The 19,168-nt window shown below is 47.8% G+C and overlaps 1 protein-coding gene across 2 annotated transcripts in view; it reads left to right on the top strand.

Annotated features, from left to right (window-relative positions):
* The window catches only part of Fhl2 (four and a half LIM domains 2), a 43,754-nt gene extending 28,318 nt beyond the window's left edge, over positions 1-15,436 (top strand). For both annotated transcript variants that reach the window (XM_036167017.1, XM_036167016.1), the window contains exons 4-6: positions 7,103-7,272; positions 9,881-10,067; positions 14,439-15,436. In XM_036167017.1, the coding sequence (XP_036022910.1) occupies positions 7,103-7,272; positions 9,881-10,067; positions 14,439-14,590 (509 nt within the window). In that variant the 3' untranslated portion in view covers positions 14,591-15,436. The remainder of the gene's footprint in view (positions 1-7,102; positions 7,273-9,880; positions 10,068-14,438) is intronic.
* The last annotated feature ends 3,732 nt before the right edge of the window (positions 15,437-19,168 follow it).

The raw sequence follows: 19,168 nt of genomic DNA, 5'->3' as shown, positions 1-19,168 counted from the left end.
ATATTCTACAGATTCACACTAAATCTTCTGCAATGTTCACACTGATCTTCTGCAGTGTTCACACTGATCTTCTATGATGTTCCCACTGATTTTCTGCAATGTTCCCACTGATCTTCCTGCAATGTTCACACTGATCTTCCTGCAATGTTCACACTGATCTTCCTGCAATGTTCACACTGATCTTCCTGTAATGTTCACACTAATCTTCTGCAATGTTCACGCCGATCTCTATAATGTTCACAGTGATCTGACCAGGTGGATGTTGACTGACACCTTTAGTCTTTCTACTTGATGGCTCATTCCTGCTTTACATGTGGCAAGCGGTCTTCCTCACACGGTAGGAGTGACAGGAAGAGAGTCCTGGGACCTGTCAGTGACCACCCTCACAGGAAGGAAGAGCACTGATTGGCCACTGGGGTCAAGTGTGTCTCCAGGCTCCAATTCTCAGCCACAGTAACCACTTCCACAGATGTGTAGTGCCCCCCCCCCCCATGTGGCAGGGCCATGGTGAGCTCTTCATGGGAACATGCATTTTGTTGGTAAGATGTTGTCACCCTTTATTTCTGTCCTGTATGCCCTACTCAGATATGATAACCATTTTTACCAAGGAGAAAAGTACCACAAGCCTCAGAAGCAGTTAATTCCCGAAAGAAGGACATGCTGGGTGTGGAGGGACCACCTGTTCTCCCTGGCTCTTTCTAACTTTGCTTACGCTGCTGTGACAGGAGCGTAGATGATCTGGCTATTCAGTGCTGACTACAAGAGCTCTCAGTGAATGTGTCTTCACATGCTAAAACACGATACACAATCTGGAAGAGCCCAGCCAGCCATGGCTAATCAGTGAGCCTAAAGTCCCCATGAGAAAAACTAACTTCTGAGGGACAACACCTGAGGTTGACCTCTGACCTCTACACATGTGCCATGTTCCCCATCCATTCTGCAAGCATGCCCCCTACCCTACACAGACAGCCATACACACAGGAGAGGATACTGGGGGGGGGGGCGGCATTCAATTTGAGTCAATAGTTTTGAGTTTATAGTTTCAACTTTAAAATCCAAAGCAACCAACAGAACAGTGCTGTGCCAGTTGGTAGCCAGGTCTCATCAATGTGTGAAGAACGTGATGCTTAGAGACAATTTAGAGACAGCCTCTGACTTGTGGCGCCCTGGATGTTCACAGCCTCCTGCATGCCAGTACACACTCTGCCACTGAGCTACCTCCACAACACTCAAGCTCCGACCCCTTCTGTGGGAGAGCAATGAAGCAGCTCCACTTCCTGTCTTATTTTTGGCTTGCTTTGCTTTTGGCAAAGAAGAGGTACTTGCAGAGTTCTGGGTGACAGACTGACATATGGGAAGTATTTGGGGAAGATATATGGGGCGAGAAGTAATACTTTTCCAAAGCAGATAATTAGACCTTTGGTAAGGTAGATTCTTATTACTACAGCACTTCTCTGGTTCATACAACTTTTAAATGACTGTGACATACTGTGACAGGAACAGAAGCACCCGGGCCCGAGAACACAGCTGGGGAGGATTGGGGAAGACAGAGCTAGCTAGCTACATGGCAACCGGTGATGGTTGAGTTCTGGGCCACATTCACTAGATAGTTAGAGCCCATGTGGGGTATGACAGTGGGCACTGGCGCATTGCCCACCAAAGGCTGCTCCCTCCCACGTCAATCACCAACCTACAGGCCAATCTGATGGGGGCATTTTAGTAACCGAGGCTCCTCTTCCCGAGGGATTCTACCTCAGATCAAGTTGACAAAAACAGACAACATCCAGCATGAGACTCTATCTTAAACAAGAAAAGCAAATTAAGTCTTCAGTGGTCTTCTGAACAAGAGCCCAAGAAAGTCAGTTAGCAGTTCCTCTGGTGGGCAGGGACTCTCTAGACCCTCCCCATGCCTGCAGCCCAGTCACAAAGGTGCACTCCAGCCATGCTGCTGCAGCCCAGACACACATCTGCAGCCCAGACACACTGCTACAGCCCAGCCATGCTGCTGCAGCCCACTCACACTGCTACAGCCCAGACACACTGCAGCAGCCCAGCCACACTGCTACAGCCCAGACATACTGCTGCAGCCCAGACACACTGCTACAGCCCAGACACACTGCTGCAGCCCAGACACACTGCTGCAGCCCAGCCACACTGCTACAGCCCAGACACATTGCTGCAGCCCAGACACACTGCTGCAGCCCAGACACACAGCTACAGCCCAGACACACAGCTGCAGCCCAGCCACAGGCTCTGTGTACCACTGTCTCTGCTCTCCCCTTTGGCTCTGTTTGTTGCCCTCTTTGCAGTGCTCTGCCCCCTTCTGCGTGACTCCTGCTAATTCCTGGTCCCTCCACTTTGTCCTGTCCTTCATGCCTAGAAGGATCTTTTCGTGCCTGGGAGCAGGCAGGCGGGCCCTGGGGAGGTAAAGGCACAAAGGAAAGACTAATGCTGTCAGAGGGCAGCTGGGACAGCTTCTTGGTGAACTACACCAGCATGGGTGCAGGACAAGAGAACAAGGAAGTCCACATAGGCAAAGTGGCTCATTTCCTCTACTTGGGTTCCGGGTCATCACGGTGAAGGTAGAGACAAAGGAGTCACAGAGGCCTTTTGCTGTAGTGAGCACACATAGCCTCTCTAGTAGGGGATAGAAGAGCAGTCTTGGAATCCATCCCGATGATGCATCCCCATGTGGTCCATTGTACTGGAAGAAGAATCTACATAGTCTCTGTTTCTTGCCCTAGGTGTGGCCAGGAGCTATATGAGCTTTGGTCTGCTCACCTCACAAGGAGGTCATGGTCTGCAAGACTCTCCTCTCTCAGTGCATGGTTAAGTGAACCATGCTGATCAGAGTTGCTTTGAATTCAGAAGCAGCGCATCTGATGGGACCATACCACACTCATGTCCCTCTGTACACTGTAGGACATATGCCACAGCATCGACCCTCTGTGCTCAGCTCCTCCTGAAGCCTCTCTGATGCTCTGGATGTCCTTGTCAACAGCAAGTGAGCCATGGAAGACCAGTTTGTTTTGTTCCTCTGTCTGCTCTGTCAGTCCAGGATACTCTCTGGCTCCTGCTCTGGATCCCCAGCTCTCCTGGGCAGAAATGATAGTTCTGAAGTCACAGACTCTTGTGGGGACATTGTCTCCCCTCCCAAAAAGTCTCAGAAACTTGCCCTGCCCTTGATTCACTGAAATTGTCTGAAAATCTCAGTTCAGGGGGCTGTTGGAGATGGGAACTTGGCTTTTTGAAATTTTCACCTGTCTGAGATAGACTCCAGGCAGGCTGTTAGTGAGGGGGAAGGTACAGATATGTCAAGGAACTGCCTCTTGTGATGGTGGAAAGTGTGACATCTGAGGGGCATCCCCACACTTCAGCTTCCGCTGGACCATCCAGATTCCATGGGAGGCTGGAGGTACACAGGCAGTCTCTGAGTTGGTCTTGAGACTTCCTACGCTGGAGGAAACCTTGGTCTCTACTCAAAAGGTTTTCAGCTAACTGGGGGAGACCCCCCCCTGCTGTCGGGGGTGTAATCCTCTTCATTCTAAGTCTGCTGGCTGCAGCCAGTAATCCCCCAGAAAAACCACCTTCACAGCCGCATCGAGACCTTGGGGGTGGGTGGGTGGGGATTTGTTGTTATTGCTGGTTAGTAAGAGATAGGATATCTCCGCACTGCCAGACTTGCCTCAAACTCCAGCTCAAGAGATCCTCTTGCCTGAGCCTTCTGAATGGCTGGTACAACAGACATGCCTGTGCCTAGAAATGCTTGTGATGTGATCACTACTCACTGTTTACAATCATTACTCAAAGTGCTCTACCTTGTTAGATAGATATAAATATCATATACCAATTAAAACATAAAGCAAAGGAACGGGTGAATACTGGGCAGAGCTTCTGCGTAGCATTGGTAGTGAATTCAGGCTTACAGGACAGATGCTTAATCCAAACCCTACTCTCTACCCAGTTCCATACAACACACTGATAAGGCAAGGAGCTATAATTTTATCATAAGTTTATCCCAAGTCTCTCCAGTGTGAATGACCTGAATGCTAGTAGCCCCTGTCAGCAGGTTTCTTGCTAATATCAGAAAGAGGAAGGCTCACAGGGATTCGCTGGCTCTAATCTTGCACCCACATCTTCCTGGTTCCTCACTTGTCTGTTTGGATGGGACTAGAACCCCTTCTTCCAGAAAGCCTGTTCCCCTCTGATGGAGACTGTTCCAAGCCCTCTTAACAGAAGGTGTTCTCCTGCCCTCTGCTAACCACAATTCACAGTAACTCTGTCGCCATGGCAGTGGGCAGCCTTCGCAGCACGTTCCCTGAAGGTACAGTTCCCCAGCCCTGTGTTGCTATGGGATTTACTTCAGAGTCCAGCATGGCAGTTGTAATCCCAACCCTTATGAGGCAGAGGCAGAAGGATAGATGCAAGTTCTAGACTAGCCTGGTCTACATAATGAATTCGAGAACAGCCAGAGTTACAAAACCAGACCCTGTCTCAACAAACAAACAAACAAAGTTTACTTGGGCACACACCAAGACTGAGCCATTGAGAGAGCTGTAGCTAACCGTATTCAGTGAGAAGTCACTTGGCTGGTGGCCTGCTTAACAGCATCAGCTCAGACAAGAGAGCAGGGGACCAAGATGTACACGGTGGTAGAGGAGCCAGCCCCTGAGTGCCAAGGAAACACATTTTAAAACTCATTCTCACCCGGATTGCAGTTGTTAATGTCGTTTTCGCTTCAGGACCCATTGCCCCAGGACAGACTGTGTACCTCCACTTTCAAATTTACTGGGTGTTACCCACACATGCGCCCTGCACATTTTACATAGTCTATGTAAGACAGAACCTGAATTTCTGCTCTTTGAAGAATTAGATGCTGAGAAAGTGGCCCAAGAATGCTGCCTAATAACCATGTAATAATTTCCAGTGTATTCCTAACCACTGGCAGCACAGACGTCTCCTGACCAGCTAAAGCACAGCCCACATGTTGCTGTTTTGATGAGATCCAAGGACTGGTTCACAGACACTTGCATTATCCAGTTGCTTCTGCAGGGACCCCTCCAGCTGCCTCCCCTCATTCCTGGGCCCAAGTGAAGTCTAATGGCTATACCATCACTCTGCATCTTTTATATGATCCTCACAGCTGAAAATATTCTCCCATCAAAGTCACAAAAGCCAGCTGTGGGACTGCAGGGAGAATCCCCACACTATTTTAGAGGCTGAGACAGGAAGATTGTGAGTTCAAGGCCATCCAGGGCTATTATTTTTTCTTTGAAGCCAGAAACATGTTTTTATGCAGTTGCAGATGACCCAGTCCCTGTTACAAACTCAACTATTCTGCACTGTTAGAAAATGCAACAAAACCAACCAGAGACTATAAAAGTAAATGGATGGGGGCTTGACTGGCTGGGCTCTACAGAGACCCCATTTGTGAGCTACAGGTATAGCTCAGTGGTAGTCTTTCCTAGCACGCAAGAGGCCCCCTTAGCTCAATTTTTAATACCATAAAACAGACAAAAAAAACAACCAACCAAACAAACAAACAAAAAAAAAAAACAAACCAAGAAACAGCCAGCAGTATAGCCACAGACTGTCCCTGAGGTATCACATCCAAGAAATCCCATTCTTCACTCATCACATCCTTTCCCAGTCTACTGCTTCATATAAAGCATTTTGATTTAGCTCACTGTATAAATATACACCCGTGTTGGGACTATGAAAAAGAATCAGTCAATAAATCCAGAGTGTTTGCTGTTGGTCAGGGCTGCTGATGGTGGAGCGACCAAAAATGTGTTTCTGTTTTCCAAGACGTAGTGACTGATTGGCAGAGCGATAGAAACATCTAATGACAGCAGGGACCCAAGAGTAGATTTAGTTCTCGTTCCTGGCACAGTGTGGGAAACCAGAGAGGTGCATCACAACGCGGCTTTCTCCTGGCCAGTTGCCCGCAGCAGGTGTTGCAGGAATGCCTCACTGCACTGGGCTGGAGGTTCCAGATCACCAACTCCCCAGAAATTTATTTATCTTATTTATTATTTTCTGGGTCTGTTCGTGTGCATGTATGATGGGGGAGGAGTCGCGGAGGGACATGCCCATGCCTCAGTGCACTTGTGGAGGTCAAGGGGCATCTCTTGGTTTGCTCCTTCTGTGGCGGATTCCGGGGATCAGACTCTGGTTGTCAGGCTCTCCCAGCAAGAGTTTTCACCTGTTGAACCACCCCCTGGCCTCTAGTCACTTCTGCTTCACTGTAAACCAGACGGATGTTGATTAGCGGAAGTACAACAGGAGGACGTGCAGTATCCTCTCCATCCTTAACGAGTATATTCTGAGACCCGCCATTGAGAGTGCTCAGCCTACATTTACTCTGCTTTATGATTAAATTGAATGTGTAAGCTGGACACAATACTATTAGGTAAAGTTATATGGACCCAAGGACTGTGGTACCATGATAGTTGGTGTCGTAATTGAGGTGGGTGTGTGGCACATGCAATGGGGACACACTGGGCAGCAGGACAATGCCCGTCTTTAGCAGGACTGGATAGAGGAATGTGATAACTCACTATACTGCCCAGAAGGGTGTGCACAATTTATTTTTAATGTTTATTTTTTATTATTTATATTGCTTATTTCTGGAATTTTCCATTAAATATTTTCAGTTTGACCTAAGTTTGACTGTGGCTAACTGAAACCATAGAAGGTTGAACCATGAGTGTAGATGGGGGACTGTTATCATCCCTATGTGGCAACCTTCACCAACACCACCCCATAAGAATGAGCTGTGCTGAATTTCATCTACATTTTGTGATGCAGAAAAGAACTTAGATTTTGATTTTCATTTAATATTTCCAACCACCGACTTTAACGTAAATCTCAAGCGCCTACTACGTACCCATATTCTCCTGGGATCACATTTCTAGGATCACATGTAAAGCATTGGATCAAAAGGCAAAATAGAAATTATCTCCAGGTAAGGTGAGTCTCTGAGAGCAGAAGAGACTTACCGTATCATGAGACTCCGTGGTAACGGGCCACAGAGGCACGCCACTGGGACGCAAAGCTCGGCTGAGGACAGCTGCTGATGTTTCTCGCCCTCTCACTACAGGTACCCGAAAGATGGAATACAAGGGCAGCAGCTGGCATGAGACCTGCTTCACCTGTCAGCGCTGCCAGCAGCCCATCGGAACCAAGAGCTTCATACCCAAGGACAACCAGAACTTCTGTGTGCCCTGCTATGAGAAGCAGTATGCCCTGCAGTGTGTGCAGTGCAAGAAGGTACCCAGTTTCCCCCAGGGCCTCCTGAACCTCTCGCTCGGTTCCCATCCTTGGCCCAGCTGTCACGAAGCAACACCTGTCCTAGCTCCGGGCTATGAGAGCTCAGCCATTTCTGACTTGCACATGTGTTCTTGGGGGTGTCGGCGCCTTGATCTACTGGGTCTGTGACCTGGTCTCTGTTTCAAAGAGATGAGCTCTGAGAAACATTCATGGCTTCCAGAACATTTCCAAGTGCTCATGGCCTCATGGTGGAGGGAAGTGAAACGCCCTCTCTTAACCTGTTTCTGTGAGGCTGATCTGGAATCAACAGGAGCCATAGAAGGGGGCTGCCACTCTCTCCCACATACAGCTCCATGAATTGTGCCAGCCTGCTAAGTTCGGCCTTTCCCCTCCCCCGCCTCCCTGCTGGTCTGTGCCCTTCCCTCCCCTCGTATCTATGCCCCACTGGCCCCCACCACATTTATGGCTGTTCTTTGCTGATTACTCCTGCACTTTAAGTTCTTAGTTTTTCCGGGATATCTTTCTGCTGTGCAGCTACCTCCTCTAGTTTGGAAACAGTTTGGTCCTTTTCAGCGAGGCTCGCCTGGATGTGGTGGAGGAACCTCGCATGTGGGTTCGTCCATCGTGAACTCCGTAAGCAAGGCGGGCCGCTTATCTTGAATGCCGTGTTCACCCGTGTTATGTTTGATGGCCATAGAATCGATACGTAACGCCTGACGTTCTCTTCACTTGTACTTCCGCACAACAAAAACCTGAGCTCTGCTTGGAGGTCATTGACCTTGAGATCAGCCCCGAGGTCGGGCCTACAAACCTGTAGGCACCCCTACAAACTCCACATTGCCACACCATGATGGTGTTCCCTGCTCCTCCTGAGTTACTTCCTCCTCTCATATGCCTATCTGTGTGGTCCTTTTAGTTACAAAAGTGCAGGTGGCACAGCCTTGTGGGGTGCGTACCTTTGCATATGTGCTCCCTAAACACACTCAGGACTTTCAAGCTAGACACATCCCTCTTACCCCCGCCCCCAACCCCTGGGAAATGAGAGCAGCCCTGGAGCACCAGGGATCTGAAGCCAGACAGGACACCTTCAAAGGCTGGATTTTAACGTGGGTGGAGATGATTATGCAGCCAGTGGGAGTCTCGATACATGTCTTGTGGGACAGGACAGATGGTTCAGAGTAGGCAACCAGAGAAACCAGCTAAGCTGGGGTGTAGAGACTGGGGGGTGTTTAGGGAAGAAATCTCCAAGAACGTCGCTGAAGCTGAAATAAAGCTGAGCCTGCTGATGTGGTGTGAAGAGGGGTGGAAGGTGTGAGGAGAGGTGGAGGGAGTGTGGTGGGGGCAGGGAGTGGAAGGTATGAAGACAGTGAGAGAGGGGGTGAATAGGCAGGGTGAGAAGAGGTAGAGGTGGGAGAGTGTAAGGTGTAGGAGACTGTGGACTTGGGATCCAGGGCACAGAGGGAGAACTTCCAGGCAGAGCAAATGACACCTCACATCTACATGCCTCCTGTGTCTCCACAGAACATGGAGGGTCAGAGTCTTTTCCATAAATTCTGTTCCTGGGATAGGGGAGTGACAGGCAAAGGATCTCGGATGTATGGCCTAATGACAAGAGAGCAGGACAGAAGGGAGTCCTGATTCTTCTTGCCTTCTCACTAACCGGCTATGCCTTTATTCTCGAGCAGTACCTGGGCCTTAGCTGATTCTTCTGGAGCACAGGAATAGCATCTTGGTGCACAAGCCTCCTACAAGAACCCCAGAAACTGCCCAGTGCTGCCACAATGAGTAGCAACCACCAAGGTGTGGCCTGGAGCATTTCCATTCTGTCATCCTTCACTACTGCCTGTCAAGCTGAGACCTTAGACTCCCCCAATCTCTGACTCCACTCCTCACCCACCATTTAAATTCATACAAAAAGCAATGTTTGAAGATAACGAGATGCGGCTGAGGGCTGGTGAGCTGTTTAGCACTTTGTGTCTTCTTCACAAACCTTCTCTGTCTGTAAGACAGGGTGAGGATAAAGGCTCCCAGGATGCCAGTCCCTTCCAGCCACACCAGCAGGTGCCCATTCTAAGTGTCTTTAAGCCTCTCCCTTCCTGCCCTTCTAGATCCTTGTACAGGCTGGGCATGCAAGTAGAGCTGGAGAGGTCACCACTTGCTGGTATTTGCAGGAAGGCTTGCTTCCATAGAGATTGTCCCTTTCTTTATCATGCAACTTCGTAGAGAGGACTGAGGGGGTGAGGTCTTTAACCACGACTCCCTTTAGTCAGTCACAGGGCTGCTCCGAAATGTTGTCGCTGATCCGTGACTGCACCACTGCATCACTCTCCTGTTTGTGAAGGTGGCGATGCCCCCTAGCACTCACGCCTTCTGTTCCCCTGCACCAGTGACAGCTGAGGAAGCATCGTCACTAGGCAGGAAGCCGAGAGCGACAGTTTAGGGATGGGGGTAACACGAGGTGCCTGAGGTTGGAGGTGGCTTTACCACCTTCAACAAAAGGGACATGGGCAGCGGGGTGGGGGTATCTCGCATCATCGGACGGCAGTCGCTGTGACAGATGCCTACCAGGCACAGGGGCGGCCCTGACTCTGGCATTTGTCTCCCCCAGCCCATCACCACAGGGGGTGTCACTTACCGGGAACAGCCCTGGCACAAGGAGTGCTTCGTGTGCACAGCCTGCAAGAAGCAGCTGTCCGGGCAACGCTTCACAGCCCGGGATGAGTTTCCCTACTGCCTGACCTGCTTCTGTGACTTGTATGCCAAGAAGTGTGCTGGGTGCACCAACCCCATCAGTGGTAAGTGTCCGTCCGTTAAGGTCACTGCCAGGGGGATAGGCTGCAACATGGTGGCTGAGAGTGTTGTTAGCATGGGTGTGGTTAGCATCCCGAGGCTCTGCGCCCAGCCCCACTTTTCTGCCTCCCTGTGACCCATCCTTGGCACACTGCTTGCGCTTCAGCAGGTTACTGATGAGATCCCCTTGTCTGCTCGTGGAGGACCATTGGCCTGTCGTTGAGTGTTTCTGCTTGGGGGGTCTATGAGTCTGTTCTAATCGCATGAGCAAAATGCATGATTCATTCATCATCCCCCACATTCAGATTTGGAAGTGTCCATGTCATTTTAGTGAGACTCATCTCACCACAGACCACAGGCACATGGGGACACAGGGCACATTCTGAGTAGCTTATGCATAGCACAGTGCCCAAAGTGTTTGACAAAGTGAGACCCCAAAATGTGCTTGGGTGGCCAGCCAGTCATCTGGACTGAGCTATCAAGTATGTTGAAGATACTTAAGGCAGAAACTAGATGGCTTCAGACTAAACATTCACCACGTACCAATCAGTGGCCAGGTGGAGAGGAAAAGTGCAAGTGTTCTGTCAAATGTAGGAATGTTTCTTGAAGTGGATTTTCCGACCCCATTCATTCTAGTTTGCTTCTTATTGCTCTGATAAATACCATGATCAAACAACTTGGAGGGAAGGGTTTATTTCATCTTACAGCTTATAGTCGATCACGAAGAAAAGTCAGGACAGGAACCTGGAGGCAGGAACTCAAGCAGAGCCAGGGAGGAGTGCTGCTTATTGGCTTGCTCTCCATGTCTTGCTCAGCCTGCATTCTTGTATAACCCAGAGCCACATTCCCCACAGTAGGCTGGGCCTTGCCACATTCATCATTAATCAAGAAAATGTCTCACAGCCTACTTGCCTGCAGGAAGAGGCCTCCTCTTCCCAGATAACTCTAGGTTGTGTCAAGTTGGCAAAAAAGATAACCAGACCACCATGGCTTCATCCCTGACACAGTCAGCAGACATATCTGGCAGGGAACAGCAAGCCATGGACTTTCTCCCGTAGCGTTGCAGGGTCTTTATTACAGACACACTTGCACACCACTGTTTACCTTGCCTAGCGCCAAGTCACCCTGGTCCTACTCACCTTCCCAGCTGGCAGGACTCTGGAATCTACCCAGAGCTCATTAGAATGTAAAATTAGAGTTTGCAGAATGATTACATTTTCCTTTGTCAAGACATCTGATTCTAACGACTCATATACCCTGATTTCCTCGAAATTAGTGAGGGAGGAAAGTGGGACATTTTTTCAGGGGCACATCCATCTTTGGTGCTGTTTTCATAACTTCTGTTGAGGGAAACGTTTGGAACACTTTCTAATCTATGGAAAAAACAGTGTAAGTGTAAAGTGCTTTAGTATTAGACATGGATATTTGTTGCAGCTATCATAGAATTTAAAGAAAAAAAAAAACAAAACTCTAAGAACATGATTCTCTGAAAAGCAGTGATTGATTTTCAAAAACATGTAGAAGGACTTTGAAATTGCCACTAAATCGTACTTTCAGCCAGATTTCCAGACTTACACACTGAGCATGGATAAGGTTTCAGATAGGTCTTTAGTACTTTTTCACTTCAACACAACTTACACTGCTGTTGTGAGTAGATTGGAAAACACTGCAGATTTTTATGTGCAGCGATGCTTACTTCTTATCCATAATCAATCACATTATTTATCCACACAGATTTGCAAGCATGTCTAGTCTTTAACATTGATTTACAACCCTACATCAATACCCATGATGCTTTCAGTGACCCACAGATGTGCACAGAGCAGCAGTAGGTTTGAATTCCCAGACATCCATGTTTCTGGTTGACACTGGACAAATGAAGCCCTGCCCCTGTGTTCTGGTTCCCTCTTAAATAAGTGTATTTTTGAAGACACACCCAGTTACAATGACATGGTTCTTTTTTTTTTTTTTCCCTCACATTTTTGTGACTGGGGGCAGAGGATTTCCATGTAGTACCCTAAGTGTAAAAAGACAATGTGCCTTAACAGAGGAAATACATTAGGGCAGGTTCATCCAAGCATTCTAGTGCAATTGACCACAGTTCTAATGTCAATGATTGTATATTATATTAAAATGTCTCATATTTGAAGAGAAACAGAGAGGAACATCTTTGAGTTGCTCTGTTGAAATTTGACAGAGGAGTTTAGAAACCTACTGTCCTTCTTAGAAGCAGTAGTTCAATACTTGCTCATTTAGTCTTGTTAAGGGAATTATGGGGTATAACCACCATGAAAAAATCAGGATTGGTTATATAATATAGATTTATCACACACACACACACACACACACACACACACACACACACACACGCCCCTCTCCTTTAGGAGTCTTCCCTGTGTTCTGTGGGGCTCCCATTTGGACATCTTGCCCCATATGCTAGCGTTTCAGGGCAAAAATAGAGCCTCAGAGGAGGTGCTCAACCTGGGACTCCTGCCCTCCATGATGTTCTCACATCTTTCTTCACACAGATGCTCCCACCACCAGCGCTCAGCTTTGCTCCAGCTCTCTGCTGTAGAATTTATCAAGTGTATGAGGAGAAGCATGGAATGGCAGGGATGCCAGAGTTTCCTAAAAGTTTCTTGGAGGGATGCTGGAGGGCAGCTCAGTGGTAAAGAGCACCGGATGCTCTCCCAGTGGATCTGGGTTCAAGTCCCAGCACCCACATGGCAGTGCACAACTGTCTGTAACTTCCGTTCCAGGGGCCATTTGCACAAACATGGTGCACAGACATACATTCAGGCAAATGCACATATAAAATTAAAAACTTCAAAAAAGAGAAATAAAAGCATCTTGGGTTTGCAGCTCACTCAGCTCCATCCATATGCTAAGAAGAGAAACCATCATTTCCCTTGGGCAGCCCTGGGAACTTTCCAGAGCTTCCTACATGACTCAGACATGCAGAAAAGTTACAGTGTCAAGACCAAAACCCAGATTGGGTTCTGCCCAGGACCAGGGACCAAGCCCTGCTTTTAGGAATATGAAAGGCAATTTATATGGAAACTAGATACTCAGTGCTGCTTTTTTCTCCCTTGTGGTTCTGTGGATCGAACCCAGAGCATCACACCTGCTGAGCAAGCCCTGTGTCACTGAGTTACATCTTCAGGAATTTGCTTTTTATTTATTTATTTTTAACACTACAAGCTATTTAGGGAAAGAGGGCTGGGGAGCTTTGCTGGTGTGTTCCTCCATCAGGAACAGAAGTAGCCTTTGAAAGGACACAGTACTTCATTAGAGACTGGTGCTAAGACCTAGCCCTGGCATGGCTCGCCAAAGAGGAAAAACATGACACGTTCCCAGTGTGGAAGGGTTATAATAGGAACTAACTGGTGAGTCAGAGTCTGTGTAAGTCTGAGAACTGGTATGGGTGTGGCTATTTGTTACAGTATGGTTTATCACACTGGACTCCCGATAATTGAAATTCATCATCTATGTTTCATCAATCCATGTTTCAGGGTGGCCAGTGGCTATACAGACCACCTGTTGTTGATAGCACAGTCAGCACCCTGTGTACCTTAAATATCACATGGGGACTAGTCAAACATGAGTCAGCAGAAGGACGGAAGTGAAACTAGTTCGTTTACGTGTTTACCAATGCTGAATCAGGCCTGTAGCTCAGGGTTCAAAGGCTTCCATAGCATGCCTGGCCCGGGGAGCCCTCCAGCTCTGTGAAGAGATCAAACTGTGGTTTTGCTCAGTCCTTGACACTTTCAAGGGTCAGCTCCAGCCTGTGACCCCATCTTCCCTCATTGCACTGTACCCCAACTCACTGAGCCCCTTCTCTCACTCCAGACCCAGCTTCAAGAGCTGGTCCTGAGGTCACCCCTCTGCAGGCTGGTCCTTTTCTAACCATTCCAAGGCAATCACACCTCTCCTCTTCAGCTTCTCTGCATCCACTCCCTTTGCTACAGCACCCAGCAAAGGCGCAGGAACCTGCCTGCTCCCTTTTCTTGTGGGGAGCAGGTTTCAATCCAGGAGAAAATAGATAATAATCCAGGAAACAGCAGACACTTTTCTTCCCACAGTGCTGGGGTTGGAAGCAAGGACACTCGGTAGGCAAGGACTCTACCCACTGAACTCCACACCTACCCCAAACTGACACTTATTCACAGCGTGTTATCACACCCTTTGGGGAGACCAGTTTCTGTGCCTGTTCTTCTGATGAGCCCCGAGTTCCTTGAGGCTGCACAGGGTTGATGATTATATGTGAGTTCCCTGCTCCCCATCACTCATCATTTGAGCCGCGTCAAGTTGAAGCGGCTCACACTGTCTTTTTCGGCTCTGCTGAGGTTGGTTCTGTGTTTTTCTTGGGCGCACAGGTCTCGGTGGCACCAAGTACATCTCCTTTGAGGAACGTCAGTGGCACAATGACTGCTTCAACTGTAAGAAGTGCTCCCTGTCCCTGGTGGGGCGGGGCTTCCTCACCGAGAGGGACGACATCCTCTGTCCCGACTGTGGGAAGGACATCTGAAGGCAGCGCAGCAGCCACACCTCGTGTTGCAGAGATTCTGATGTTTTCTTTTGTAGCCAGGCAATGCTGTGTTCCGGTTCCCACCAGCCACCACGAGGCTTCCTCTCAATGTCCCCAGCTTCATGTTCATTGAAATCCTTTAGTTCTCTGCGCCACTTCAGTCCCAGTGGGGACTGTAAACCCTGGATGAGAGGATGCCTTGGAATTTTGTAGAGACGCAAAGCAGATTACATGAAACAGTCCTCCCGAGTGTCTTTAAAAATGCATCCTTCTTTCACTGCCTATTTAATTTTTAAGTGCAATTAACATGTGTTATGAATGTGTTTTCAAGGGAGAGGTCAGATTTGCAGCTTTGTAATATCCTTTTTGTGTAAAACCCAGAGTAAGATTTAGAATAAAAGTTATTCAGAATAAAACCTTTGGTCCAGTATGGTGTGTGAAATAATGATGAAATGTTAGGGTCTCCCTTTAAATAACACTTTTCTGGGAGGGCCACTGACCACTGCCTGATGGGTCAGAGTGTAGGTTGGGCTGGGGTAGTATTCATCAAAACTCCACCACACCGTTTCAAGAAAGCCTTCTGGTAGCACCATGCCTCTGTCACTAACTTTTCTTCCTCACAAGCTCTCCTTCTCTTGGGACACAAATATTCTACATTTAATTCATGAATCTATGCTCCGGGATATGAATGGCAGGAGACCCAGCTTGGCTCTGTCCCATCAGCGCAGACTTGTGTAAGCCAACGGTTCTCAATCTGTGGGGTCATGACCCATGGGGGGGCTGTCGAATGATCCTTTCATAGGGGTTACATATCAGATATCCTGCCTATCAGATACTTACATTACACTTCATAACAGTAGCAAAACTACATGTATGAAGTAGTATTGAAATAACTTTATGGTTGGGGGTCACCACAGCATGAGGAACTGTGTATTCAAGGGTCACAGCATCAGGAAGGTTGAGAACCACTGGTTGACTGTCTTCTTACCCATCAGGTGAAGGCACAAGCAGCTGGAGGCCAGAGACAGCACCTAGTTCCTTTAACATCCTCAGCTCGCAAGGGAAGACCCACTGATGTGCGTGCGTGCGTGCGTGCGTGCGTGCGTGCGTGCGTGTGTGTGTGTGTGTGTGTGTGTGTGTGTGTGTGTGTGTGTGTGTGCATGTGCGCATATATTGGAGGAGTCAGGGTCACACTCTGTAGCAATCCTTCTGCTTTATCCTCCCAAGGGCTGGAATTACAAGATGGTCTATTGTATCGAGCTCATCTTCGGGATTTCGCCGAAGAGGAAAACACAGGCACACAGAGAACTCAGACTGTGGCAGCGGGCAGTGAAAGAGTCTCGCCTAGTGGCTGAACTAGGACACAGTGCACTACTTTGTGTACCTGACAATGCATTCCTTTCTCTTGAGGATGACAGGGTGGTGACTTTTCTCCCTCTTCTTTTCTTACGAAAAGATAGTATGATAAAGAGGCAGGTCCTACAAAAGGAAATACCTCTGTTCAGTAATGTAAGGTCAGTTTTTTTTTTTTAATAGGTCCAGGATGTCCTTTCTATTATTTTACTTTTGACAATATCAAGTGTGTATGTAATGTCTGAGTCATTTTTCACTCACCGTTTCCTCCTCTAGTCCTCTTCTTACTCAGCCGAACCCCAGGTCCTCTCCTACCTTCCTGCTAGAGTCCATCTAGTTTTATTAGGATTGCTCACATGAGCGATGTTATTTCCTCAGACAATTTACCAACAGCTACACCACTGAAAAAAATTACTCCCTTTTCCAAGCAGGCATTAATTATAATAGCTCCTCAGGGAGGGGTGGAGCCTTCTGAGCCCCTCATCCCCACATGATGGAATTCCGAGGGGCCTCACTGTGCTGGTAACTGTAACTGCTGATTTCATGGCTACATCAGCCATGTGCTGTGGTCGGAAGAGAGCGTTTCCCATCAGTCCTTCCTGCCCCCTTTTCGGCAGTGTTTGCTGGCATGGAGTGATATGGATGAGCAGTTAGGGCTGAGCACCCAGCAGTCACTTATTCATCATCTACTGCAAGGCCGAGAGCAGCACTAATCTATGGGTACAGACAAATGTTTAGAAGGCAGCTTGACACCACGAGCCTTTAGCAAAACTACAGGTTCTCCACTAGTGCTTAGGACTTTCCCACTGGCTTTTCAAGTCAGTGTCTGACTCTGGGTGATGTTTAATAGCATGTGAGGTGGGCGTGGTGGTTTAAATGAGGCATGTTCCCTAAAGTCTCTAGGATTTGGACACTTGGTCCCCAGTTGGTGGCCATCTAGAGGAAGTATGTCATTGGGGGTGGGCTTTGAGGTTTTATAGCTTCACCCCACTTCCGGTTCATTCTCTGCTTCCTGTGTGTGGACATAGATTTGCTCTTTCAGTGTCCTGCCTCTGCTGCCATGCAGCCCACCATGATGGATTCTTATTCCTCTGGAACTGTAAACAAAAATATACTTTCTCCAGAAGTTTTTTTGGGGCATAATGTCTTATCACGGCAACAGAAAAGTAACTAATACCACTATGGCTCCTCTGGACTTATAGCGGACTTCAGGTTCTACCACTGTCTCAGTTACTTTCCTATGGCTGTCATAAAATACCACGATCAGGACGACGTATAAAACATTTAAACTGATGAAAACAAGGGGCCATGAATGTGAAGGAGCGTGTGACGGGTCTATGGGAGGGTTTGGAGGAAGGAAATTCGAAGATGTAATTAAAATACAATCTCAAAAACAAACAAAACAGAAAGCATTTAGTCTGGTTTATGGTTTCAGAGGGTTAGAGTCCATGAAGGTGGAATGAAGAGACAGCTGAGAGTTCACATCGTGATCTACAACCCAAAGACAGAGAGAAGGAACACTGGGAATTGCAGGAGTCTTTGGAAACCTCAAAGCCCACCCCAGTGACATACCTCCTCCAAGACCACATATCCTTCCCAAACTGTTCACAGGGAAACCGATCTGTAATTCTCATCCCCTTCCCTCTCCGTGTGTGTGTGTGTGTGTGTGTGTGTGTGTGTGTGTGTGAGAGGGGGGGGAGAGCGAGCACTTATCTGAGTAATATTGGCTTCATAAGATGAGTTTGGCAGTGTTCCATTTCTTCTGTTATGGAATCATTTGAGGAGCATTGGTGCAAGCTCATCTTTGAAGGTTTGGTAAAGAATTGGCAGTGAATCCATGTGGTCCTGGGCTTTTCTTTGTTGGGAGACTTTTAAATTATTGTTTCTGTAACATTAGTTGTTACAAATTTGCTTGACTTGATGATATATTCTTTACTTAATTTTGGTGATACATTATGTACCCTAATAAACTTGCCTGAGGATCAGAGGACAGAGCCAGCCACTAGATTAGACATAGAATCCAGGCAGTGTTGGCACATGCCCTTAATCCTAGCATTTGAGATCTCATGCCTTTGCTTGGGGAAGACACTCGCCTTTAATCCCAGTAAGTAATATGGCAGGACAGAGAAAGGTATATAAGGCATGAGGAAACAGGAACTCTTTCTCTCTTGAGGCTGAGGATTTTGTAGAGGTTATGAACTAGTGGCTGGCTGTTCTGTTTCTCTGATCTTTCAACTTTCACCCTGATATGTGGCTCTGGGTTTCTCATTAAAACACCATCTAAGATTCAAACAACAGGTTTGTATGTGTCTAGGTGCATCCATTTCTTCTAGATTTTCCAGGCTTTTTTTTTTTTTTAAATAAATTTTCAAAATATTCCCTAATGATTTTCTGGGTTTTGTTGGATCCCTTTCATCTCTACTTTTATGAATTTGTGCATTCTCTACCCCCACCCCACCCTCAGAGGAATAAGAATCCATCATGGCAGCAGGGGCAGGGCGCTGAAAGAACAAATCTATGTCCACACACAGGAAGCAGAGAATGAACCGGAAGCGGGGTAAAGCTATCAAACCTCAAAGCCCACCCCCAGTGACATACTTCCTCTAGATCGCCTCCAACTGGGGACCAAGTGTCCAAATCCTGGAGACTTTAGGGAACATGCCTCATTTAAACCACCACGCCCACCTCACATGCTATTAAACATCACCCAGAGTAACAGCACTGACCAAGGCTTGTGTTGAAAGAGATAAAGGCCTGATTCAAGATGGAATAAAGGGAAATGCCCTCAGGCCGAGACCCCACCAACATAAGTGTCCAACTTGTAAAAAGGAAAGGCCTAAGGAACATTTTGTTCCTAAAAAGCAACACCAAAAGAAAGCTTCGACAATTGTGATTCTGTGGGGCTAGTCTCCATCCCAAGCAGGCAGTCCAACTTGTCAGTGTCCACGTGGTTCTGGCTTCAGAGTCATGAAGGACACACAAATAAATAGGCTGTAGAATTCCCCTCCAAGGTTAAGGACAGCCTCTAGGGCCAGGCCTGTAGCGGGAGAGTCCCTGCATGGAGGCCTTGGTGGGCCATTTCCTGAAGCTGTGAAAGTGAAGCCTGGGTTGTACTGGAGACCGTACGGTGTTGGAGAGGACAGAGCTATGGGACATCTGCTGGACGTAGCTGCACACAGGGAGTGGAACCAGCCAAGGAGAGAGGAGAATGTTCTAGGCAGCAAA

Source organism: Onychomys torridus, chromosome 18, assembly GCF_903995425.1.
Source record: "Onychomys torridus chromosome 18, mOncTor1.1, whole genome shotgun sequence".
Classification (NCBI taxonomy): domain Eukaryota; kingdom Metazoa; phylum Chordata; class Mammalia; order Rodentia; family Cricetidae; genus Onychomys; species Onychomys torridus.
Note: the sequence above shows the minus strand (reverse complement) of the source record. Positions and strands in the feature narration are given on the sequence as shown.